This window comes from Lissotriton vulgaris, chromosome 3_1 (assembly GCF_964263255.1).
Source record: "Lissotriton vulgaris chromosome 3_1, aLisVul1.2, whole genome shotgun sequence".
NCBI lineage: Eukaryota > Metazoa > Chordata > Amphibia > Caudata > Salamandridae > Lissotriton > Lissotriton vulgaris.
In genome coordinates, this window is record NC_141689.1 from 901,108,608 (window position 1) to 901,135,267 (window position 26,660).

At 47.7% G+C, this 26,660-nt stretch overlaps 1 protein-coding gene across 3 annotated transcripts in view; it reads right to left on the reverse strand.

The window, feature by feature from the left end:
- Positions 1-26,660, reverse strand: part of DOCK8 (dedicator of cytokinesis 8) — a 719,019-nt gene that overhangs the window by 70,771 nt on the left and 621,588 nt on the right. For all 3 annotated transcript variants that reach the window (XM_086961229.1, XM_086961230.1, XM_086961231.1), the window contains 2 exons: positions 15,389-15,581; positions 11,214-11,357 (listed from right to left, as the gene is read on the reverse strand). In XM_086961229.1, coding sequence (XP_086817355.1) covers positions 11,214-11,357; positions 15,389-15,581 — 337 coding nt within the window. The remainder of the gene's footprint in view (positions 1-11,213; positions 11,358-15,388; positions 15,582-26,660) is intronic.

The following is a 26,660-nucleotide window of genomic DNA, read 5'->3' on the forward strand; positions in this document are numbered from 1 at the left end:
TAAGTTATCATATAAGTAAGTCCTTTTTGTATACGGCGGGTGCATAGTCAGTCCAATGGTGGTTGGGAGAGAAATGAGATACAGTAAAAAATATATATATCAGAGTTCTCGTTGTCCTTTGTCGTCTTCTGTCGGCACTGTTGAGCACCTGGATTACCTATCAACAGAAATGTTCATGTGGATTGAGTCGTTGGGGGTCTGCGGGTAGGGGTGCATTCTGTTTGGTTTTCGTCAGACCCCGTAGGAGGAATGCGTTACGGTTTTGGAGCAGGTGCATCTTCTTCCGCAATGCAGAGCATAGATTTGCAATGGAAAATGCAATTGTTCCAGAATTGTGAGATCTGTTCGTTTCTTGAGTCTCTGTGGTGGGCATTTCCTGTTGCTTCCATCATCTTCAAGGTGCTTGGTAGCGGGCAGAACCACAGACTTTGTTTATTTTTTCTTCGGGGGCGACCCTTGGTGGAGTTCTAGGTCACCGTTCTGGGATTTAACATAGTTCGTGGTCTACTTAGTCGGAGCTCCCTCCCTTCTGACGCAGGGAGTACTCTTCTCTGGGTAGCTCAGTAGGATTTGGAGGAACTTGGGAGTTCGGGTGGAAAGGTGCGGGTGTGAACAGTCCTTATGGTAGGTCGGAGGAGGAGGGGATGGAGCAAGGCCAAGTCGGGAACAGATCAGGGGGACGGAGGGTTTGCGACAGGCGGGTCCGTAACCATGTTCAGAGAGCGGGGACTTTTTGGCACACGTTGATCATAGAGCAGGGGCTTCAGGTCAGCCCTTTCCTTAGCTTTGTTTGAAACAGTGCCCCGTCCTGCGACTCCTTACTGCTGTGGTCTCGCCTCGGCCTCCGTCGCTGATGTTCCACCATCCGCAGTCAGGCCGCGTGCTCCCACATCCGGTCTCTTTCCCCTCCGACAGTGATACCCTTAAATGAGTGTTGAAAAGACAGTCTTTAGAGATTTTGCAGAAAAAAGGTAATTACATAAATCTATTTTCTCTCCCAACACCAAGCAACTGGGGTAAGCACTCGCTACATTTGAGATTTTTGCGGCTAACGTATAAACAATTGATGATGGATTTGCTGGATTCCTTACAACTTCCTTTTGTTGGCTAATTCTTTGACGCTTTGATGATTATTACGTTCATTTGTCATATGTCTATTAAAGTAGATGTCAGTTCTTCTGGCAGAGACCCATTTCCCTAGTACGAGTCTTGCAAGGCTAGGCTGGTCTTCAGGGCCTTGTATTTTACAAAAAGTGCAACGTGCTATTCACCATAGTCTGATAGGCATCCTTCTGAGGGATGAACATAGGCTAAACAAGTCTTCATTACATCAAAACATCTTATTTTCAGCAAGGCTTACAGCAACAAGGTCTTTCGATTTTCGATCTAATTTTTAACTTTGCATACATCTTTCTAACTTTCTATATAAATCCTCGCAACCTGGTTACTACAAAAACTCGGGGGGTGGTTTGCGATAATTATTAAACTTATCCTCAGGGAAGGTGGGATCTTATGAAAAACGATTAGGAACACAGCGAATCGGAGCAAGGGGCGTTTTTCAAGTTCTCGTTCAGGGCAGCTGATACCAAACTGGGGGCATTTTGGGTAGATGGGGGTGTCTCGATCATTTGCTTACTGTTTGGGGTACGGGGACAATTTGGAATGGGGGTGGTCGCATTACCACAGACATATTTTATCATAGAAGCCACTGACAAATAGTTCCCTGGCTGTGGGTCAAATTTAGGGAACCTCAGTCGTCTTACCTGTCCCTTTCCTACTGGCCAATTTAAATTTCATCCATATTTAGCAGAAAAGGAGAGGTAGTAACGTGGTACCGATACAATTTTATTTAGGACAAATTTGTGCAAATACTTGTGGTATTTGGGGCCAATCAGGAGGTGCACCAGGTTCGCCAATTAGGTGCCAGTCGCTAGGAAGAGGGAAAGTGTGGAGGGGTGAAAGAGTGAGAGAGAGAGAGAGAGAGAGAGAGAGAAAGAGAGAAAGAGAGAGAGAGAGAGACAATAGGCAAAACAGTACACATGGGACATAGAGAATGACCGTGTATTGTTTGGGCTATTCAGTGCGTTACCCAACGTTAGACGTTTCGGGTCTGTGTTAGGATGTAAAAAGCATGCAGTTTTGGGACAGAAAAGCATTAGATCTAGTACAAAAAGGTCGTGCATTGGGTAGGGCGTCCTTTTTGTGTCGTCTTGCAGCGGTAGTCCGTTTTCATGCATCGGGCGTGACGTGGTTCCAGATCCCTTACGATACTCTAATCGGGATTCTAATGTAACCTGCAGAGGGAAAAAGGGGGAAAAAAGGGGAGGTAGGGGGACAACATTCGAACACATCAAATGTATGGGCACGAAAGTCCTTTACTTACCACATACTCGTACTTATCTCTTCGGGATATAATCCCTCAGGGTTTTGGTTTCCTAAAGTCATGGGGGCAGGCAATGTGATAGGTGGTTCATGGGGAGGTTCGAGGATGGCATTAAGGATCGTGTGTAGTGAAAACGCTAAAAAGGAATCAGAGGTGCCTAGCGTGAGGTACCCGGTTTTGTAGATGTATCCGGCCTTCGGGATCCTTAAATCATTCCCAAAGCTGTGAGGTTCTAAGACATATCAGTTCTTCGTTTTAACCCGGTACCTTAGTACCTTCGACCACCATATCTTAATAACATTTTATCAATCACCCCGCTTTACTTTACCCATTCTCAGAAGTCGAGGTCCTTCTTCATATGTTAGTCCCTGAGCTTAGTCGCATATTTTGGAGGCAACGTATCATACCTGGGATCCGATCATCAATCCGGGGCCGGACAACCATTTCTCGGATAACCTTGAAAAAAGAGCAGAACGGTTGCGCATAGAAAAACCCTCCCACCGATACCCGCATTTACAAAAGTTTGCGATGCCTATCCGTAGCTTTTTAAGACCTTTATTTGTAGATTTATTCAGTACGTAAAATGTGAGAGCGCAATTCATATTTTGGCCTGACATGTCGTCGATGGAAGCACATACAGTGGGGGGTTATTTTGTAGCACAAGAACATGTAAAAAAGGTCTAATTAATTATTTGCAAGTAACCAAAAACATTTCATTGCGTGACGAAGGAATCAGGGGCATTTCAGTTCATAAATGGAAACACAGTCAAGCTCATCGTAATCACATTTCCTAGATGTAAACCGCGGGTGTGCATCATAAGCGACGTTATGTATCAGTTACAACAAATATCAAAAATAAATTGTTCATTGAAATCAACATTTTACGGAACTCTTCTTAAATGTTCGCCAAGTGAACCCTCCTCCCTTTAACATCGAGTGCGCAATGGTTCGTATATATATATATATATCTTAGTACATCAAGTTTCATTAGCTAAGGAACACCACGAGGCATCCGTTAGTTTCCATTGATACCGGCGCCATTTTGGGCGAGGCCGGCTTAATCCGGAAGTAGCATCAGAGGAAAAAATGTCCCCGACGATTGGCGGTTGGACCAGGGTCCCTTTCGGCAGTTCAAAAAACTGTGCTAGCAGAGGGGCTGGTGGTGTGGACCGTCAATCAAGAGAGGGAGGGGGTAGAGTCTTTCTTACCGGGTCATGTTGATGTTCAGCCGGAACTTACTCGAGTTCGTTAGCCCATAATGTTCCTGGGTGGTTCAGACGGAAGCTGATGCAGACACGAGAGCACCGCCATCTTGTTGCTAAGCCGTGGTTATTTCATTTGAGATCAATGCAACTGTTCCTCACCGGAAGCCTGAAGGGGCCGAGGGCTCTTGGGACTTTGGTAGAATCTTCAAAGTCGAGGGGATGTTTGTCGATGGTGGGGGCTTGCGCCCAGGTGGGCAAGTGCCCGAGTTGCAATTTCGGACAAAGTTACTCCAGCGGCCTAGACCCGCCTTTCGAGGGCCCAGACGCCATTTTGAGACCCTGTGGCAGCCACCTTTGCCGTATCCATCAGGAGTGGAAGAAAACTTCTTGTGATGGCGAAAGACAGAGCATCATGCGGCTGGAGCAGGACATTTTGGTTCGGGGCGCCAGGGTGCAGCAGTGGAGCCTTCATCTGGGGAGGTGAGGGAGGCTCACCCGTGCCGTCTCCCTCTCCCGGCGCATCCTACACCGTCCCTTGGAATCAGGGGCGCACATGATGACCACCCTACACCCCTGATTCCGACTCTTGGGGGACCACTGTACATCCGGTGCTCCGCAAATATGCCCGTCGGACATTGTATGTCCTGTGCTGAGAAAATATACCAGTCGGGCATTATGTGTCCTGTGCAGCGTAGGTATATGGCCGTCGCCCGGCTGGAGGACATCGGCGCCGGGCCAGGGCAGGGAAGCCTCCTACCTGTGGAGGTGGGAGAGGCTCGTCCGCGTCGCCTCTCCCTCCCTGCTCACCCTGCATCCGTTCGATGGAGGAATTCGTGATGGCCGGACCAGGAGATACGAGGGAGGGGGTCATTTGCAGCCGCCCCCTCCCTACTCGCGGCCCGGGGGACGCCATCCCTGGAAGGGTAGTATGGAAAGACCATTTCATTGCCTGCTTTGTGGAGTCTCCAGTACCTTCTCGCCAGCGATCTCTTTTGGCTCATGGCTGCTGGCAGGCCCCGCCCCACACGTGCTATGTGTTTCGGATGGGCGGGACCATCGAACTGTTACATTGGAGGACTTCCGGAGTGAGCATAATATGTTTTGTATTTTTCCTATTAGTAAAGTTTGTTTTAGAGAGAGTTCTACTAGTTATTCTATTTACCGTTGGTTGTGTGTTTTCTTTACCGTAATTAAATCCTAAGTTTATATAATAGACGCTTGGCTTCCTTGAGTCTTTTCTCTAACGGGGGGTTGTTTACACTGGTCTGTAATTGTGTTCGGTTTTCAGAGTGGGGGAGCAACAGAGAGCAATCAGTCCCAGAACTCTAACATGTCGTTAAAATTGGTCTGACGAAATCTGTGCCATCGAGCATAATCAAACGGGGTGGTCCTGTCTGCACTAGTCTGATTGGTTTTTGTCTCGTGCCTTTTCCCTTTCTGTCGGCCTGTTCTTTCTGCCGACCCTCCGTTCTTACCTATGCTCTGCAGAGTCGGGCACTGGGCTTTCCAGTGTCCAAGACATTTACAGAAAGCACATTGGTTTTGTTTTACATCTGTTCGTCCTGTGCATAGTGCCGGGGGATTACCTTCGGGTCGTTGTGTTCCGGGGTTGACTTGTCGGCACATCCCTCTACACCGTTCTCTTTCCATGTCTACTCCTCGGGACTGTGCCATTGCTGGCCCTTCCCTTTGCCTACTAGACGTTTGGAGGGTTGTCCGTCGTGTCCCCTCATCTTTTCTAAATTCGTCGCCTTCCCTTCGTCGTGTGGCTTCTTTGCGCCACATGCCGAGACTATCGAGCATAATAGGTGTTGTTTCATTCCTACGAAGGGCTATTTCTACTGTTTCTATTTTGTCAAGATCAAAGGATCCTCTCAGTGGCCACTGACTTTCTCGATCCTTTTTCGTATATTTATGCCATAGTTCACTGTAGGCTATAGCGATTAATCCATGCTTCATGAACATGTCCTTATTAGGGGTGCCTTCCAGCGGAGCCGGATGGTTCATCTCTAATAAGCGGTCCGGGCTAAACAGGCTACTAACCAGTGGGGAGAAGACAGGCATGACGGATCACAATGGGATAATAGTCAGCACTACCTATCTTATCACTGCGCGCAAAGACTAGATAGAATATTTCTATTCTACGTTGTTTGCACGTAGTGAATACCTCATGAACCAATTCTGAGCAATCAATGTTAGGTCAAAAATAAAAAATCAATATGGTCAATGGGGAGAATAAGTAGGCTCGCAAAGGTTCGCGTCACCTACCCTTTCACTATCTGTAAAGAGGGGACCTATTTTTCCCTGTTTGCAGACAGAGAATCTCCAGAAAACAATCTATAACAGTTAATCAATGGGGGGAAGGGGCAATTGTTCAGTGGGGGAGAAAGATAGGTCCGACGGGTGCGTACCTATCCTTCGCTGTTTATAAAGGGAGAGCCTGTTGTTTCTCCGTTTGTAGACAGTGAATCTCCAATAAATTAACAAAAAGTAATACTAGTATTTTCTCAACAATTATCAATCACGTTCAATTATCTATCACTTTCGCAATTCGTCGTGTTTACACGACCTTACCCGGACCGCATGGACCGTTTCTCGTCTTCCGAATCCAGCGCCCGATCGTCCTCTTCTCTTCGTACTTCTCGTGGCACTCCTGATGGTTCCCAGTCAGGACCGCAGATCACTCGAGAGAGGTCTGTTCGGAACCAGTGAAGTTCGGATGATCGGCTGTCAGACGAGGGTCTATCGGACAGGGTACCTTCCGATCGTTGCAGTCGTTCACTCTGTCGTCGGGACCTCTCCCACTGGATCCACGAGTCGCTGATGGGCCCCACGTTTGGGACGCCAATTGTTAAAAAGGGTTTCAAAGACAACCGGTAACAAAAGACCCTTTTATGTTGCCCGGCGGTATCGCCTCTATGACCCACCGATATTAATCAAATGAAGAAGCAGGCGCTGGAGACTGGAAGGCAGGAAACGAGGATTTTATTCTCTCCGGAGGAGAACACATCAATTCAGACAGCAAGTATCGTCACGAGGTGCTCTAACCACATCTCTGAGGCCTGGCCTCTTATACTAGGGTTTATGACCTTTATTGCACATAACACATTCTCGCAATACTTTAGTACTTGAAAGAACATCCTCGGAATCTCCCCTTCAGACCCGTTCCCACATACATTTACAGTTGGATTCCCCACCCCGGTCACAACAGGTGATGGTTGTCGCACAGCAGGGTATTCCGCCGATTCACGGAATGCATGGGGTTGGTCGGATCTCATGGAGTGGGGGCTTTGATCGATTCGGGGGTCTTTTGATGGGGAGGGGAAGCTTCCTACTGTACGGGGTAATAAACAGTATCCGCAGAGCCAGGTGGCGGCCTGGGAACAGGGAAGACAAACGGGGACACAGGAAAAGGGGGTTTACATCAAAAGGGTTTGAGGCCATGAAAGGAATGAGGGGAGGTGTCGCGCTGGGAACAGGATGGGATTCCGTGGTGAAGCTGCGCTGAAGAGGGGTTTATGACCCAAGGCATGAGAGAGCGGGGGTTGTCAGCGTGCGGGGGAATGCTTGCGAGGTTAAGAGAGAGAGAGACGCGCTGGCTATCAGCGAGGGGCAGGGAGGTCATGGTGCTCAAAAAAATGGCTGCCGCTTACGCGCACGAATGGGCTTGGAAAAGGGGCAAGATGGCGCCGATAATGTTCACCAAGTTTGTATTTATTTTCCACACAGGGTCACTCTTCCCCCCCCCGGCTTCCGACCCAGTCACTGCGGACATCCAGTTCAACTCCTGGCTCACCCACTCACTGGACGATGTCCTCCCTAAAACTAGCTCCTTGAAACGAGTCAAAAGAGTGAACCCGGCTCCCTGGTACACTTCTGAGCTTAACTTCTTACGTAAGGAGTGCAAAAGAACAGAGCGCTCATGGAGGAAGGATAAATCCATAGCCAAAAAAGTCGCCTTCCGCACCTCCTTATAAAATTATAAACTCGCCCTACGCAATACCAAAAGCCTATTCTTTGACGAAAGAATAAAAAGCTCCTCCTGCTCCGCCAGGGAAATCTTCATCATCTTAAAAGAATTACTCAAAGTCCCAGATCCGCGGCCAGAGAAACTTCCAGACTCCAATACCTCTGAAGAGAAATGCCACAAATTTGCTAAAATCTTTGACGAGAAAATTCAGAAAATTCTCGCTTCCCTACCTCCAGTCGACCCCAGTCTCAATGATCAGGGCTGAACTAAATCGGACCCAACCACCATCCACCTAAACTCCCTCGGCCCGGTAACCATTGAAGAGGTTTTAACTACGCTAGCCACAATCAAAAGCGGCTCCCCTAGCGACCCGGTGCCCTTACGCATTCTCAAAAAAGTGGCTCCTATGATCGCCCCTCCTCTAACTGACCTCATCAATTCATCATTGCTCCAGGGAAAAGTCCCCCCCAGCTGGAAAGCGGCCGTTGTCAAGGCGCTCCTAAAAAAACCTTCACTTGACCCCCTGGACCTGGCCAATTATAGGCCAATCTCCCTCCTCCCCGGAATCAGTAAAATCACTGAAAAGTTAGTCAATAAAAAGCTCTCGCAGTTTCTGGAGTCTAACAACTTGCTCAGAAGCTCGCAAACCGGATTCCGCCCAGGTCAGGGCACGGACATCGCCCTGCTTGTGGCAGTGGAGGAGACCAGAGGCATTCTGGACGCAGGAGGATCAGTGGCAGTGATCCTCCAGGACCTCAGTGCGGCCTTCAACACTGTTAACCACCGGGTCCTAATCCAGCGACTCAGAGACATCGGTGTGGAGGGCACTGCCTTGGCCTGGTTCGCATCATTCCTAGACCATCGCTCCTTCCAGGTCTGGGAGAACGACTCCCCTGCAACCCCCCTCCAATGTGGAGTGCCCCAGGGCTCCTCATTAAGCCCGACATTATTTAATGTCTACATTTCCCCATTGGAGGAGGTGGTCATCCCGTTCGGAGTGAAAATCATCAGCTACGTGGATGACACTCAGTTAGTGGTGTCTCTATCTCATCCCAACCACGAACCATCTAACCTCCATAGCTGCCTTTCCGAAATTCAGGGATGGATGAATAATTTGTCGCTGAAACTCAACGGACAGATATCCTACTCCTTGGTCAAAAGGTGCTCTCCCTTCCCCCTAACATCTGGCCCCCTTGTCTGGGTGAACCCCCGGTCCCCAAGACCGAGATCACGAGCCTGGGAATCTGGCTGGAAAAAGACATGTCCTTCAAGACCCAAGCCAAAAAAATCACTGGGACTTGCTTTGGGCTCCTTAAATCTATCAGGAAAATTCTGCCCCTGCTCCCTCCTGTCTCCCAGAAATTGCTCATCCAAGGCCTCATCCTTTCGAGGCTGGACTATAGCAATACCATCTATCTGGGTGCCCCCGATGCAACCTTCAACAAACTGCAAAAGATCCAGAACGCCGCAGCCCGGCTTCTTACCAACACTCCGGCTAGATCCTCGGCCAAACCAGCTCTGAAGCATCTTCACTGGCTCCCAGTGAGAGAGCGAGTCAAATTTAAGGCTCTTTGTCTGTCCCATAAACTCCTGCAGGACAAAGGCCCCCACATCCTAAAAAAATTCATCAGGCCCTACAAAGCCACAAGATCCCTTCGCTCTGACCATGAACACCTTATCACAATTCTCAGAGTGAAGAAGGCACGCACTGGCGGACGGCGTTTTTCTGTGAACGCAGCCCGCCTGTGGAACGCCCTCCCCCGTAATCTAAGAATGGAACCAGATTACCTCCGGTTCAGAAAACTTCTGAAAACACACCTGTTCCCCTGATCCCCGTTTCTCTTCTCTCCCTCACACTTCACCCTCTCGACTGTCCTGGTCTTAGCGCTGGGATACTTACGGGTTACTATGCGCTCTACAAAACCCTAATAATAATAATAATAAATAACTTAACCTCCCCCGTGCCAAACAAACATGGGCAATACCTGGCTCTCATGTAAAACGTCTGGCCCTAATGTAAAGTACTTTAATGCAAATTGTTCAAATTCTCATATTTATAACACTGCACAAATAAAAAAGATAAATTACACACTACCTCTGCATAAAAACATGAGCACCAGAGTGACTTCTAAAACATCCAGATGTAGAGAAAATCGAAACAGCTACTGACAACTAATCACACTGAAGAAAAGAGATCGGAAAACCCCACCTGTCTTTAGTGAACAAGGATCTGACCACTGGCTATGGGTGGTGTAGTCAATGGTGGTGTAGTCAGATTTATCTTGAACATATTATGTGATGGATTGTTCATAGGATGCTTTGGATCACTATAGGCAAAATACAGTGTGGATTTGTGCGTTTATTCAAGAATGAAGTTTAAGTCAACATTAATATCAAGTCGAGGAACAACTAATCTTATGTCTATCAAGATGATATTTAGTTCCTCATTTTGGGCTTAGTGGGCGTGCCTGTCATGCCACAGCAGCATGGTGGACTAATCTGCACCTTTTCATTTTCAATGAGCAAACCCCAAGAAATGTATTGTTATAAACTCCGCCCTGTAATCTCCTAGGACATGGGAATTGTTCGATTTTTTAGAAAGAAACTCCTGGTTTATGGAGTTTGTTTCTGAAAAACAAAGAAATGTTAAAAGTTTGGTGAACGGCCGAAACAACTGAAATATCGGGACGAGTTGCCTGGTAGGTAGAAACTGAGTAACACTGGGTAGGATATAACAATAATATCCACATCTCTACAGGTAATAAATAAAAGTAGAAGCAAGGACTTTTTGACTGAGAAGTACTTCAATAACATAAATGTGACCACATGAGAGGGCATATAAATTCATAGGGTACAGCATCAGATGGGGTGCAGCTGTTGAGAAAGCATTTGATAGCTGAAGCCTAAAAGAGGGCAAGGACATTTGTAGACTGTGCCAGAAACAGAAAGGCAAACCCATATCATGTTGTGAATCAGTTGCTACCCATCTTCTATATATCTAAAAACGAAAGTATGTCTGTTTGTCCTTTATGCATTACTACACCATTCATCCGATCGGCATGAAACTTTGGGAAGTTGTTGAGTACACTCCCGCAAAGGTTTCTGGCAAAAAAAAAATAATAATAATATAAAAAAATAAAACAATTGTTAAAAGTTGTTGAATACACTGCCGCGAAGGTTTCTGACAAACAAAAGAAAGAAAAATGTATTAAATATCGGCTCCCCGGACTTCCAGGGCCCTCATAATCTTTCCCATACTGAACGTTTACAGTTTCCGGTGCAACTCGCTTTTGCAATGACCATCAACAAAGCACAAGGACGATCGCTGCAAGTGTGTGGACTAGATTTTCTTCTGAGATCGCAGCAACGCGCGACGGGTAAGCTAGTTACAAATAAATACAATATTTAGATCACGGTTCTCCATAGTGGATCCAGGAGGGCCGGATCCATCTCAGATTTTTAAGATAATTACATCTTTCTAAATAAGGATGTGCACATTTTTTTGTATGGATCTGGCCTCCAGGACAGACTTTGGAGAACCCTGATTTAGATGATGCGTATGTTGGAGGGCAGTAAGTCGTGGGAGTTTTGCATGTTGTGGTAAGCGTATTCAAGCTGCCGTATTCAAGCAAAACCATTTCCATGTTGCACTTACCGTGCTGAAGAGGTCAGTAGCTTGTTCCAAAAGTCCTACGAGGCCATTTTCTGAGAAATACCTTCCAGAACAAACCCCATCTTCATCAGGAGAGAGAATGTCGTCAGAGACCGCAGATTCCTCAAGCACATTGGAGGACACATTCTGGAACAAATGAGAGGAACAACATGTCAGCACCAGAAAACAAATTTGTAAACACAGGAATTTGTACCTGTACTTTAATAAAGCAGGTCTCAAGCAGAGAGAAAATTATGAACAAACTTCAGTTTTTAATCAATCAGATGTCTAATGGAAGTGTCGCAACACACACGCAAACAAAGTGTAGCAACAAGTGTCATAGAGTTCTTGTTTCTCACTCTACTACATACTCAAACAACCCCACATGTGACGTGATAACAGTACAACTAGTCATCAGCACAGCTTCTAAACAATTCTCACATAGGTCACCCTATGTACGGACCCTAATTCAAACCAACCAAGCACAAATTTAGGACTAGCATGCTACACCTCCTTTAAAAGCACTTCAGTGGCTTCACAGGCATATGTAGCGCTTTATAAATGAAGCTTCAATACAATTAAACACAGTTTCAATAAAAATGCAAATGAGAAGTAAGAAAACGTGCAAATTCTAACATTTCATACATATTTTGTCAGATTTGTTTGATCTTTAGTATTTTTCAAAAGCTGAATTTGAATGAAAATATATATATACGAAGGAATTCGGAGGGCAACTCATTCATAACTCAAGATTGATTCACTTCACTGTCTGACTTCCAATGGAATTGTATATGAGCTTCAAATTAAAATCAACCTAGTCTCTGTCTAGTCTTAATCAAATCAAGCTCATTCTCGTACCAAACTATCCTCTAAAAAGGATGCATTTCGCTGTAATTTGTGCTGGGAAAGGAATGTGTCCTGCATGATAGTTTCACATACACCCCTGCCCTAAATGACCTAATTGCAAGTGAATTTGGTATCCAGACTACTTTTTGGCACCAGCACCCACGAAATCCAGCGTGTATGCTGAGGCCAATTGACCCTGAGACGCAGAGTCTAGCTCTAACATTAAGTGAGGCGTGTCAAAGCGTATCCCTGTGGCCACACAAGTTGCTATTTGAGTCCCTGGAACATGTAGAGTGAGCAATGGTGGCTGCATAATAGTTTTGAATCCTTAGTATCTGGAAAGGCCTTACTCCTGCTCCCAGAACTGAGCACAATGCCACCCATCCCACTCATGTAAAGTTCCATTAATGTGTCATGCCCACACCCTGCACAGATACCCGTGACTAGCAAGTGGGTGTTGTGTGCATGGTGCCTGCTAGCAGGACTCCATGTTGGTTATATATGTATGTATTTTACTGGCAAGTGGGTTCCATTTCGGATTTCCCTTTGTTTTCACATGGCACAAGATGGTGGTGTTGATAGAGCCTGCCCAGGCAATGGAAGTTTATTGCCTATATTCCTGAGCTGGAGGAATCCTGAGATAGAGAAACAAAAGTGTGGATCGACAGAGAAAGGGCTGTCCATTGACATTCAACGTGACCTATTTGGCAAGGGATTGCTGATTAGTCCTTCCTTAGCACTATTATTTATGTGATGGAAAGGGAATGGGGGTGAGTCATTAGATTTAGTTGTTGGTGTGGAAGACATTGCTCGGCAGGACCAGGGCTTTGTGTCATCTGCTGAGTGGCCCATCGAGGAATGCTGATGGCAGCCAGATGCATAACTTCACACTCATTGTGCTCATATCCTCGTGTCTGCTCCCCCTTGCTGCCTCTAATTGTCTTACCTGTATTTCTTCCCTGTGATTTTATTTTGCCCATTGCTCCTTGTTTTATTCTGTTTGCTCTTTCTTTGGCTGATTCCTTTATTAAATGTTATTCTGTTTGCCCCGCCATCAGCTCGCTTCCTCTCAGCAACCCTTCCACCTCCGAGGGCCTACTTAATGGTGGTTGCAACAGGACCCCATTGAGCAGGTCTTCGTGTCTGCTCTCCCTTGCTCCCTCTGATTGTCTTGCCTGTATTTGTTCCTGGTGATTGTATTTAGCTCATTGTACTTTGCTGTATTCCGCTGCTCTTTATTTGCCTGATCCCTTTTGTTTACTTTGTTTTGTTTGCCCCGCAGGGCGATCACTTCCTGACATTTCCCCCTCCCGCTTACTGCTCCCTGGCTGCCCCGCCCACTCCCTGCCTGCGCCCCTTCCACCTCCCAGGGCTTACTTAATGGAGATGGAGATTGCAGCGCGGCTGTGCCCACGAAGGCTTGCCAAAGGCAAGCCAGCCTCCGCTCGTCCGTGGCTGGACCACACCCAGTGCCAGGGAGCCTGGCCCTCCGGCCACAAACAGATACTCCACTGCAGAGCTCTGGACCCCAGATGCTGCAACAACAACTGCTGCATCGCATCTCCTTGTTCAATGGTAGGACCCATTACCTGCTTCTGCTGCCTCTTTGTTTGTAACTCAGGACCTCCCACCCTAACGGAAACCCTCGCCACACCTGCTTCACCGACCACAACCACACCAGAACTACAACACTGCCTCCTGCTCAACGTCAGATCACTCTGCAAACACACCACCAAAATCTGGGACACCATCAGCAACCTCACCCCAACGCTATCTCCATTACAGAGACCTGGCTCAATATCTCCTCCACTCCCGACATCGCCACCGTGATGCCCAATGGCTACAAGATGATACACTAGGACTGCACCAACAAACTCAAAGGAGGCATTTGCATCATCCACAAAGAAGCAATTAATTGCACCACTACTGAAAACGACACCACACCGATCAAGGAACACCTCAACTTCCAACTAGAAACTGACAGCAAAACAACATCAGAGGCATTCTCAACTACAGACCCACAGGACCATGCTCCAGCTTCTGTAACACCATCCCCACATTCCTCGCCCCACTCTCCATTGACTCCAAGCGCTGCATCTTCTTGGTGACCTCAACTTCCACCTCTATGAGGACAAAGACACAAACTCTGCCAATTTCCTAGAAAGCATGAGCAACATAAGCTTTACCCAGCTAGTCACCAATCCCACACAAAATACAGGACACATGCTTGACCCGATCTTCACAGACAGGGACAGAGTCAAGTATAGTCATGTCACTGAACTCACTTCATCACTGCAGGATCCCCATGCACCATCACCTGACCCCTCACCTCCTCCCACCACAGCTGGAACATATCGCCCGACATCCATCATATTATGATGACAGCATTTGGAGGGAAACTCACGGGGGATTCTGCTCCTCTTCCGACTGGCTTACAGAACTTGTTGGAAGATCAGGAGAACTGTAATCCCTTGAATGACGGCAGAGCCTGCCTCAGCTCCGCCATTGAGATTGTGATGTTGGTTTCCGACAGTCTTTCCAGGTCAGCCTTTACGAAATAGAAAGGTTGATGGAAAGTGACTTTGGGGGCCCCTAGCAGGGACTCCAACCCCTCGAGGCCCTCTGCTATGGGGCTTGGAGGGCAACTATGGTACCCCCATAAACATCCCTGTGCCATGTGGCAGGCACAGCATTGTGCCTGCCACACGGTGCAGGGATGTTTCCAAACATCAATTTTTCTATGGAAGCTTGTGCTGCAGGAGTTTTCCGTGGGCAGCACAAGCTTTCATTGAAAAATAGATGTTTGCTGCCGCCCAAGAAGAGGTTGTATCCTAATCCTGAAGTTGGAACCGCCGACCTAAGGTCGGGACGTTCCAAACCGCAATGGCGTTGTGCAGGACATCGTAACGAGGCCCAAAGTGACTGATACCCAATGGATGAAAAAGCCCCCAACACCACCCAGCCAGACTACCAATCAGAAATGTGCTTTAATGCCCACTGGCCCTGGTCCATATTTCACCTCTTCCTACTCCATGTTGTCCAATGTTCCGAACTCAGTTTTCCACTTACTTTCACTGATCCCAAAACCTCCTTAGAATTTGCGATATCACCGTCCATCGAAGGGGTCAATCAAAATGCTTTGTTAGGAAAGGGAGAATTCTTGGAGGTTTAGCATCTGTGTATTGCAATTGCACATTTTACATTTCATGTGCATGTTCTGGGAAAACATTTGCCAGCTTGCAGATGAGCAAATTAGCAAACAAATAGTATAACTAACTGAGGTACGAATTAATTAAAATGCAGCCGCATAATAAAAAGTAAATAAAACACACCTGAAAGCTGACACTCCCGATTGGCAGATAGTTGTGGTCTTCCAGCATACTCAGGTACTCTGCAACAAGTGCTGCTGCATGAACCAGACACATGCCAGCTTCTGTCTTGCATTTCTTATTGGAGTGTTTCTCTGTCATATTCAGTAGCCAGGTCAGCCTTAAGTCAGGGGACGTCTGATACCCTTTTGCAATTCTAATCAAACATGATGAAACAGTAACTGTGATTTGCTTTGAAATCGTACAAAAATCTGTTGGCTTCAACTTTATGGTTGGAGAAGGCATTTTAAAACATTTAAAAATGCTTTACAGTTCAATATTTCTCTTGTTTAATTTTTGCATGTGGATAATTTTAACAGGAGTTTAAAATCATATGTACAAGTTATCAGATGAGCAAACATTTCTGAGCAAAAATTAAGCTCAAAGCATGCACAAAAAATGGAGCAACATGAAGAGCCATCATGGTAAATAAACACACATTTGTATTTGGTCGAAACTTTTAGGTTTATGCTAAACTTCGGTCATATTTCTCAAGGGAGCGTCCCAGAGTCCCTAGAAATAGCTCAATTAATCATCTGTTTCAGACCATAGACCTCAATCTTCCATATTTGAGAGTTACCTCTTTCAGGTGTGGTATGTAAATATTGTTATTAGAATACTGTTTGACATAAACATTGTGGCCTAAATATTGTTTGGAAAAATAAAATTCTGCCGGGGTTAATGTCATAAAAGTTACACCCTAATGGGACAATATACAATACTATTTATGTCGGATGATATTGCTGTAAATGGAAAGGGGAGACCACTCGGTCACCCCGAACGTATGGCCGGGTGCCCCGATCCCCCGGGAAACCGTTGCGGGCGGGAGGCGTGTCCCGGCCGGTATGCCCATAGCGGCGTGGTCTGAGCACGCCCCCGCCGCCTAAAAGGGTTGTTCTAAACACCCGCCCGGAAGTCCGTGCACCTATGGGCGGGATGGGGTCGCGGCCCCGCCTTCCCGCTGCTGGATAAAAGGCGCGGGAATCCAGGGAAGCATCCTCTTGTTCCTGCGCTCTGAAGGCTGCACCACTCGTCGCTCGGGAGCCTTCAAGGGAACAAGCTGCAGTTTTTTGAACGTGTAATTGTTGTTTTTTCTGTTTCAGACATCAAGGCGTAGCTGGAGTTCGAGTCTCTACTGGAAAGCGGGCAGAAGCAAAACAGACTGCAGATATGCCTGGTAAGAAGAGTGGAAAGAGCTCCGAGATGGAACGAATGCTGCGCACACTGGTGAACCAAGTGTCGGCGATGGACAGGAAGTTCGGTAAAGTAGACCAGCTGGGTCGCGGTTTAGCGGCCCTCAGGAAACAAGTTGAGGCCCAAGCAGGGCGCTCAGGAAGACCTAAGAGGATCGTGGGGCCTGTTTTGCCAAACATTACCCCATGGAAGAGGGGGAAAGCAGATCCTAGTGAGGTCCCAGTCCTGATGGAGGTCCCGCCGGTCCCAGTAGCACCAGCGGCCAGCCTGGTACCCACACCGGATGGAGGATTGCCGATCCCTGTGGTTATCACACCGCAGGATAACGACCAAATGCCTCCTGAACTAGCTCGTCAGTTGGCGGCTGTGTTACCCTGGTTGAAGAAGGGAGCGGGGGGATCCGTGGCTGTGGAAGACCCGGCCGAGGAAGCTAGGCAGATTATCGAGCAGCTAAGGCAGACAAGGGGTGCTGGGACAGCGAACGTGCCTTCTATTACTCCACAGGTGGCGAATCTGGTCGCGGTCGAAAACCGGAATAAGTCGGCGGACTCAGCTGAAGGTGCGACGGAAGCCGGTAAGAGATCACTCCCAATGATGGGGGAGGGTGTGGTACCCTCAAGGCGGGAAAGCTTGGCGCAACATATTCCTATGTCGACCAAGGAAATGGTGTGGGCTAATAAATACATAAACATGTTTTCATTGTTGACTGATCATCGAGAGTTAGAATATGCCAAGACTCAGAAGGATTTGTGGCACTCCAGTGTATGGCGGGCAAAAATTGCAGAATTCAGGGTGGAAGAGTCCATGATGAACTGGATCAGGGCCTTTTCTATTTTTGTAGCGATTATCGCTGAACGAACACCCGAACTGTTGAGTGACCTGGCGTGCTACCAGAGTAGGATCACAGGCTTCCATGAGAAGTATGGGGGAGAAGAATGGAAAGGGTATGACATGGCTTTTAAAAAAGCGAAAGAGTTTAACGAAACGCTGACTTGGGACTGTTTGAATACTGTGTCATGGCATGCGCATTTCTTGACGGCACCAGCGGGTGGATCAGGGTCGAGCGCAAACGGCTCCAGGGCCTTTCAACAGAAACATCCTCAGCCCTTTCGACCAACCTACTGGGGGGGAGTCTCAGCCTAGATCGGGCGGGAACGGAAATAAGCGAGGGGTTTCAATAAGGGAACGTGTAGCAGGCCGCAAGGCACGTGTAGGTTCAGGAATGCGTGTTCTAGTTGTGGTAACACCTCCCACCCCAAAACTAGCTGCCGACCCAGAGCCAATGGTACCGGGGGAAAAGGGGGTACTAAGCAGGATTGATAAGGTGCCGCAGAAGTCCAGGCAATCACCTATAGATATTCTGGCTTTGACCCCATGGCTGAACAAATACCCTGATCATGTGTCCGCTGGGATCCTACGAGATGGCTTCTCGTTTGGCTTCAGGATCCCGGCGGATGATTTTCGGGGGGCCCCCTCATGTAAGAACCAACTGTCAGTTCAGCACAATTTAGCGGTTGCCGCCACAAAAATCGCCAAAGAGGTTGGCTTGGGGCGGGTTGCAGGACCTTTTAGTGACCCACCAACAGCCGATTTTGTGTGTTCCCCACTAGGGGTGGTGCCTAAAAAGGACCCGGGGGAATACAGGCTCATTCATAATTTGTCAGCACCAAAGGGGGCTGCCGTCAATGAGGCGATCGATCCAGACATTTGCAGTGTGAGATATGCATCTTTCGATGACACAGTGGTAATGTTGGAATCGCTTAGGCCCCGGTGCATTGTTAGCAAAATCGGATATTGAATCTGCATTTAGGTTGCTTCCGGTGCATCCCCAGGACCAGCACTTGCTGGGTTTTACATTTCAGGGGAAATACTACATGGATATGTGCATGCCAATGGGTTGTTCAATTTCATGTGCATATTTTGAAATGTTTAGCGCATTTTTGGAGTGGGTATTCTCGAAGGCCACAGGGCACCAACATGTGATGCATTATCTTGATGGCTCTCGGGACTGTGCACGGGCATTGCAGGATTTCTGCGTCCTCATGCGGGGTTTCGGGGTGCCGTTGGCGCCAGGTAAGACGTGGGGCCGACTACCTCCCTGGAGTTTTTGGGTATCGAACTGGACTCCGTGGAGGAGTGCTTCCGCTTGCCGGCGGAGAAGATCACCAAATTCAGGGCTTCCTTGTTACAGTGTCTTCGGAACGAGAAAGTGACACTGCACCAATTACAGCAAACAGTGGGTCAGCTTAACTTTGCATTAAGGGTTATGCCGATGGCTCGCCCTTTCTCACGATCCATTGCTCAGGCCATGGTAGGCCTCAGGAAGGGCACCATCGCACGAGACTGTCGGCAGAGGTTCGCCAGGACATGCTCATTTGGCTGGCATTCCTGGCAGATTTTAACGGCCGAGTAGTCTGGAGCAAGGCCCCGGCTTCGTCAGCGGAACTAGGCTTATGGACTGACTCGGCGGGCTGCGTGGGGTTCGGTGCGATCCTTGGAAACCGTTGGTCGGCCCAAAGATGGCCAGCATGGTGGGAAACAAGTGGTTTGACGAGTAACATTGGCTTTCTAGAGCTATTCCCCATCTGGGTGGCGCTGTCGGCATGGCCGGAGGAGTTCAGAGACCGCTCGGTGGTATTTTGGTTTGATAACATGACTGTGGTTGAGTGCATTAATCAGCAGGCAGCACGCTGCAAATGGATATTGAGATTGTTGAAGGAAATTGTACTGAAATGCCTGAGATTAAACGTACAATTCAGGGCGAAACATGTGCCGGGTGTACTGAACAATGCAGCTGATGCGCTCTCTCGTTTCAAAATGCAGGCTTTCAGGGATTATTTACCCTCAGCGGAGCTAGTGGCAGCGCCATTTCTCCAAGCATTGTGGCAAATCGGCGCCCCGGACTACAAAACCTCGTGGCAGCCAGCTTAGCGCCCAGGACAAGGAAAACTTATGAAGAGGCGTTCCGCTCATACTGCGCCTTTTTGGGCACGGCATGGGAGCATAGATGGGGTCAGGAGGGTTCCTTTACCCAATTTTTAGTGGCACTTCATGAGGAGGGCCGGTCGGCGGCAACCACCAGTCGGTATAAGGCCGCCATATCATTTATGGCTCAGCTCCATGGGATCAGGGACCCGACGGACTCCTTCGTAGTCAGGAAGGCGCTGCGCGGCTGGCAGCGCTTGGAGGGGCACAAAAAGGATACCAGGCACCCAATAAGATTTGACAGGTTGACCTCCTTGTTAGCTAAACTGGAGGAGACATGCTCTTCACCTAGCGAGGTTGTACTATTCCGGGCAGCGTTCGCGTTGGCTTTCTATGGGACCCTGCGTGTAAGCGAACTAGTGGCTGCCAACAAAAGAGATACAGAGGGGGGTCTGCGCAGAGATCACACGCAAGTGAGGGGAGATTCTCTGCTGATCACGATATCCAGGTCAAAGACGGATCAGGAGGCCCAGGGGAATAGCATTGTGTTGCAGCGTGCTCCAGGTAGTCCCTGTTGTCCAGTAAGGCATGTTGAGGCCTACCTAAAACAGAGGTTGACAACGTGGGGAAGGGGGGGGGGCCTTGCTGCGACATGCGGACGGCACCCCGTTAACAAAGTTTCAGTTTCAGAGGGTGCTGGCAATCACGATTGAAGCAGCGGGCTTGAACCCGATTGATTTTGGGACCCATTCATTCAGGATAGGGGCCGCTACAGAAGCAACGGCTCGAGGTCTGCAGGCAGACAATGTTAAGCAGTTAGGCCGCTGGTCTTCAGATTGTTTCAGACGGTATGTGCGGCTGCACATGTTGTAAGTCTGTGATGAAGTGCACTCACGCTTGTTGTCTTTTGTTTGGATTACAATTTCACGAGCCTTTGACGCAGGGCGGAAATTGGGACTGGCCCAGTGTCAGCTAACCACCACTTCAGGAACAAGGAATGGAAGACGAGTGGTCTGAGTCGCAGGCCACTCATACGTGAGGCGTGCCGGGGACATATTCAAGACAGGTGATGCGATCCACACATCTGAGGAATATGGTTTCAGGGTGTCCTTCCATGGGAAGGGCGGCCTGTGTATTGCCCGACTGCAAAGTTTTGTTGAAGAATTGTTAGGGCGGCACAGGTCACCGCCATCTGTAGTTATAGTGCACATAGGGGGCAATGACTTGGGACGGTTGGGCAGACTCGCTTTAATTGAGCAAATACTTTCTACAGTTAGTTGGTTAGCAAAGACGCTCCCGGGATGTATAATAGCCTGGTCTCACATGATTCCGAGGAGGGTATGGCGGGGTGCTTTGTCCACAAAAGCGTTGAACCATTCTGTAAAGAGGATCAACAATAAAATGGAGAAATTGTTTCGCTCTGCTCATCTTCAAAGCATATCTCATTGGTGCATCTGGGGCGATCACTGTTATTCTGCTGATGGGGTCCACCTGTCCAGGGTGGGGAATGACTTATTGATAGGTGATATGATAGCTTGGCTAGTGGGATTGAGGAGACATGACCTATAGGAGGTGTGGGGGGGTGCCAGATAGTCGGTCAACTATCTGGCCTGTGGCGGTAAGGTCATGATCGGTGAGCAGTGATTTCAAGGTCCCTAGGGGGGGGCGCCACCCATTATGGATGGGATCGCCCGGGGGGAGGCGGCCATTGGCCCCTCCCATGGGGGGGCGGCATCCATTACGGATGAGACGGCCATAGGCCCCTCCCAGGGGGAGACGGCTGTATGCCCCTCCCCAGAATTTCCCGGGGGACGGATATCCGCTCCGGCGGAAGAGAGTTCGGGGGAAAGGGGGAGTCCACGCTGTCCTTCTTACGGATACCCCGCACGGGAACTCGGACGACCTTAAGATGGCGTCGAGTGAAAGGAGGCCCCCACGACAAGGGAAGTTACAGTTGGCTACGAGGGTAAAGTCCTCTGCGCATGCGCCACTCACACGTGAGGGCGGGAATTTGGTGATAGGGACCTGACACCGGTTAAGACCTTGACGTTGGCCCCTAACGTTAGGATGTACAAATTCGTATGCAATGCATTATGTCATGATGTTAGACTCGGTTAGGAAATCTTTGTATTAGAGATTTGTTAAGGTTAGCCTAAATACCTGTCTTCATCAAATGTAATGGAAGTTGAATTTGTACATGATGCATGAAATGTTTTAATTTAAAGTTTTAAATTTTGTTTCATATTTTTAATAAATACGGTCGGGGGGGTCGTGAAGCCCCCCTGCCTTCCAAAAGTTCAAACTGTGTCTGTCTCCTCCCATTGGGATTGGTGGTGGAAGGGGTGGCGGGCATCCCGGCCCATATGGAAAGGGGAGACCACTCAGTCACCCCGAACGTATGGCCGGGTGCCCCGATCCCCCGGGAAACCGTTGCGGGCGGGGGGGCGTGTCCCGGCCGGTATGCCCATTGAGGCGTGGTCGGAGCACGCCCCCACCGCCTAAAAGGGTTGTCCTAAACACCCGCCTGGAAGTCCGTGCACCTATGGGCGGGATGGGGTCGCGGCCTCGCCTTCCCGCTGCTGGATAAAAGGCGCGGGAATCCAGGGAAGCGTCCTCTTGTTCCTGCACTCTGAAGGCTGCACCACTCGTCGCTCGTGAGCCCTCAAGGGAACAAGCTGCAGTTTTTTGACCCACCCACCAGCCCCTGTTGCAAACATTTGGGAGTAAACAAAGTTCTAAGTTGCAAAGTGGATTGTAATAAAACATGTCTTGTGGGAATCGTTGCCTTCATCGTAAGTCGAAGCCAAGAGTATGCATGTAACTGAATACTTGCTTATAGGCCTTTTTTCCTTTGTAGAAATGTTAAGGAATGTATGCAATAAAGAACGTTCTGTGCTATAGGACCTTTTTTCCTTTGTAGCAATGTTAAAGTCATTGGATATATCGAGCTGTACTTTAAGAGTAAGCATAGTTTTACTTCCCTAGTAGGTAACTAACTGTCGTATTTATTTAGTCTTCGGTCGGGCGGTAAGGTCATGATCGGTGAGCAGTGATTTCAAGGTCCCTAGGGGGGGCACCACCCATTATGGATGGGAGCGCCCGGGGGAGGCGGCCATTGGCCCCTCCCATGGGGGGGGGGCGGCACCCATTACGGATGGGCCGCCCAGGGGAGACGGCCATAGGCCCCTCCCAGGGGGAGACGGCTATATGCCCCTCCCCAGAATTTACCGGGGGCCGGATATCCGCTCCGGCGGAAGAGAGTGTGGGGAAAGGGGGGGGGAGTCCACGCTGTGCTTCTTACGGATACCCCGCACGGGAACTCGGACGACCTTAAGATGGCGTCAAGTGAAAGGGGGCCCCCACGACAAGGGAAGTTACAGTTGGCTACGAGGGTAAAGTTCTCTGCGCTTGCGCCACTCACACGTGAGGGCGGGAATTTGGTGATAGGGACCTGACACCGGTTAAGACCTTGCCGTTGGCTCCTAACGTTAGGATGTACAAATTCGTATGCAATGCATTATGTCATGATGTTAGGCTCGGTTAGGAAATCTTTGTATTAGAGATTTGTTAAGGTTAGCCTAACAAATCTCTAATAGCCTGTTGTTACTGAGGGATGTGAAATCATTAAGGTGGATGTTTCTCATGCTTCTTTTCCATAATTTGGTGTTTGTTACTTGAGAGGTATTTATTCTTAGGGGTTCAGAGATAAAGAATGTGATACAGTAGTGGTCAGGCCAGTCACAGGGGAGGATAGATTCCAGTTGAAAGAGTTAGCCTTCACAATGAGAAGGTCTAAGGTCACTCCCTTGTTGAGTGTGGGTCTATCACAGATTTGTGTCAGGTTAAGGTTAGCAAGAATGTTTTTTAGGCTGTTAACCACAGGGTAGTTCAAATCATTTAGGTGGACGTTGAAGTTGCCAAGGAAGATTCCAGGTGGATGGTATATTGTGTGTAGTTTGCATATTGATCTGTTATTGCAGGTTATATTGATGCAAAGGTATTTGCATGACAATAGAACAGGGGATTGTGGCCTGTTTGGCTGAAAGGCTGTTACGGAGAATACATGCAATACTTCCACCTGTCGAACGGATCTATCTAATTTAGTGATGATGTAACTAGGAGGAACTAGTACATCAAGGATAGGAGCAGAGGAAGCATTTAGCAAGGTTTCTGATAGGATAAGGAGGCCACCTCCAAGATCGAGAAGGTTATCAAGGTCCGTTGCATGTCTAGCAGCTGAACTGCAATTGAAAAGCATACATTTCAAATGGGATTTGGCAGTAGCTGGGGTAGTCTGAGTAAGGATAACTTGCTTAAGGTTGTTCTTGTTTATCGCTCTGTGGTTGAGCTTAGATTCCCTGTGTGGGTTCATAAGGATGGATTGAATTTGACCCTGATTTTTTATGATCTCATAGTGAGATGTGTTAACTGATAGGAGGAGGGAATGGATATCTGCAATGGTGAATCTGAGTCTTTTAGTCTAATGGGCCTAGAGAGTGCATTGGGGTAGGGTAGTGTTCTCCAACTCAGGTCTGCAGATTTTGAAAAGGGTGAGATCAGGTTAGTTGGGAAGTGAATTGGAGGCAAGAAGAGGAGGTGGATCCTGATTTTAATGAATTGATCTCGGATTCCTGCATGGCCAGCGATTATTTGTGGATTGAATTGTGATGCGTGTATGGCTTTGTAAGTCAACCTGGAGTTGTTGAAGGTTTTGTGTAACCTCATCCAGTTTGGAAGATGATGAGGTGTGGGAGTAGGTTGTAGAGCCCTGGAGGCGGGGGTATTGATGCCTGCGGTATTGTGGGGTTTAACAGAGGGTGAGTTGAGTCAGAGGTGGCAGGAGGCTGAAAGATGCGTGGAGGGGAACTCGAGATCGTGGAAAGAGGAAGAGCTAGGGACATGTTGCTGAGTGGGTTCAAACATTAGGCGTGTCCTTACTTGAGGCTTGAAGGAGGTCAGAGGTGTAGTCGGGGGGAGGTGGTGATATCCTTGGCTGTGTAACTCAAGAGCTCTGGGTGTGGGATGTGGTATGATATGGTGATTGGTAGAGTGGGGCTCGGACCCCCTTGGAGATGTAGATGAGTATGTATTGCATGCCAGGTTACGAAGGAGTCGAGAGGTGGTGGATAAATCACTATCTACAGCTTCAATGATGAGAGGAAAAAAGTCCAAAAATATTTCAAGGTTACGATTTGATGACTGGGTGAGGATAGTTCCTATTGTTGTAAATGGAGGTGGTTGCTTCTGATTTGTAAACCGCTAAGGGGGTTCCCATGAGGAGTTTTCCTGGATGGAGAGATTGAGAGCAGTGAGAGAAAGGCTTTCTTCCACTGTGCTCTTGTTTTCATATAAAGGATCAGGTCACTTAAAATAATACCCTTATTCATGCAGAAATAGGTCAGAGATAAGAATTTTTGGATGAGCTTGCAGAGTCTATCTATTAAATTCTTAGATTTGAGGGGTACTTAATTTTATAAGCATATCTTCCTGTTTTTTCCAGATTGTTGTCAGTTACTGCCAGTGGATCCATGTCAAAAGGAGGAGTGCCACTAGGTGGGTTAAATAAGAATAGAGGGAAGAGAAAATCAGGTGGGAATGAAGGAAAACAATCTAGATCATGTGTGCGAAGGGTAGAGTTGGTCATATGAGTGCTATAACCAGGTTGAAAGCCAGAGTCCAAAATAGGAGATATTGGAGTCCTGTGGGGTTGAAATGATGAATGTTACTAGTAGGTAAAGGCCTAGGGAGTGTGAATGGTCATTTGTTCCAGATTTAGTTACTCAAATGCAGATCATGGCTGACTGGCAGCCCTAAGGTGTCTGAATCTTTCTTAAGTAAGATGTTTAAACGAGCTATTGATAAACTTTCATATACATGCAAGAGAGTGAGGGAGATCAGTTGGCTACAATGAGAGAACAATAAAATTGGATGGCTGTGAGAGAGTATATCAAGTAGGGTGAGCAAAGATTCATAAGGATCATAAGAGCAAGTCAATGTCCTACAAGTTTTTGGGTTAGGAAGAGCCAAAGTTCAAAGCACTGGCAAATGCTAACACCACTGCAAGATGGCCGCCGATGGATTAGCTGATTCTAATGGGCTATCATCACTGACAGTTTAGCAGGACAATTGAATGATTAAGTCCTACTTTTCTGTCTTTACCTCAGACTAGGTAGAGTCCTTTGGTAATGTTTTGTGCTTGAAGAGTCCGTTTTCTCTAACCTGATGGACGGATTCACAAAATGGCTTTAATAGATGGCAAGACACCATTTTGCTGTTGCAAACCAAGCGATTTTGTGAATAGCTTCAAATATTTTCAAACTGGGAAGATGTTCATTAGAAATTCTCTGCCAGGAGAAATAACTCAATGGTTTCAAATACAGTGCCCATATATTCAAAAGAGGCACATACCATTTGAAATGATATTTTTACATATTATTTTTATACAAAATGTTTGTTATTTGTTAATAATGCTCACTGCACATAATCAAGTCTGCAGAAATAGAAACTTGGTTCAGTAATCACTCACATAATAACTCATCACTCACTGTCTGATTTGGATTTTATACTTATGTCAGGAGGCAGTGTAATACAATGTGCAAAATGATAATATATTTAAAAACAAATAACAAACAATATATAGACATCTTTATAAACAGATAGATTATTTTCTATTTACAGGTTTTTTACTACAACAAAGCTGACAATCCATTTCTAAAATACATCATGCGCTGCATAGGAAAGAGACCTAATGCCATCAATGCGCCTTTTCATGCCAACACATGCACTCGTCCCATTGCCTTCATTGGCAATGCGTGCATGTGTGGCGATTTGTTTGCGGGAGCGAGCTTAGGACACCATATGTTTGTAATTAACTTTCAAACATATGGTGCTCCTGGCTCGCTCTCACAAGGGAATCAGGCGCAGGCCCCCTCCTCTCTCCCTCGCCCCTGCTGCTAGCGCGAGGCACGCATGCTTATTTTTTTATGCCAGTTGCCCCGGAGCACAAGCAGGCATCCACTTCTGTCTTTTTGCTGCGATCAGCTGTAATGACAGAAGTGGATGCCTGCTTGTGCCCCGGGGGATCTGCAGGCCAGGACTCACCCAACATTTTTTCTGT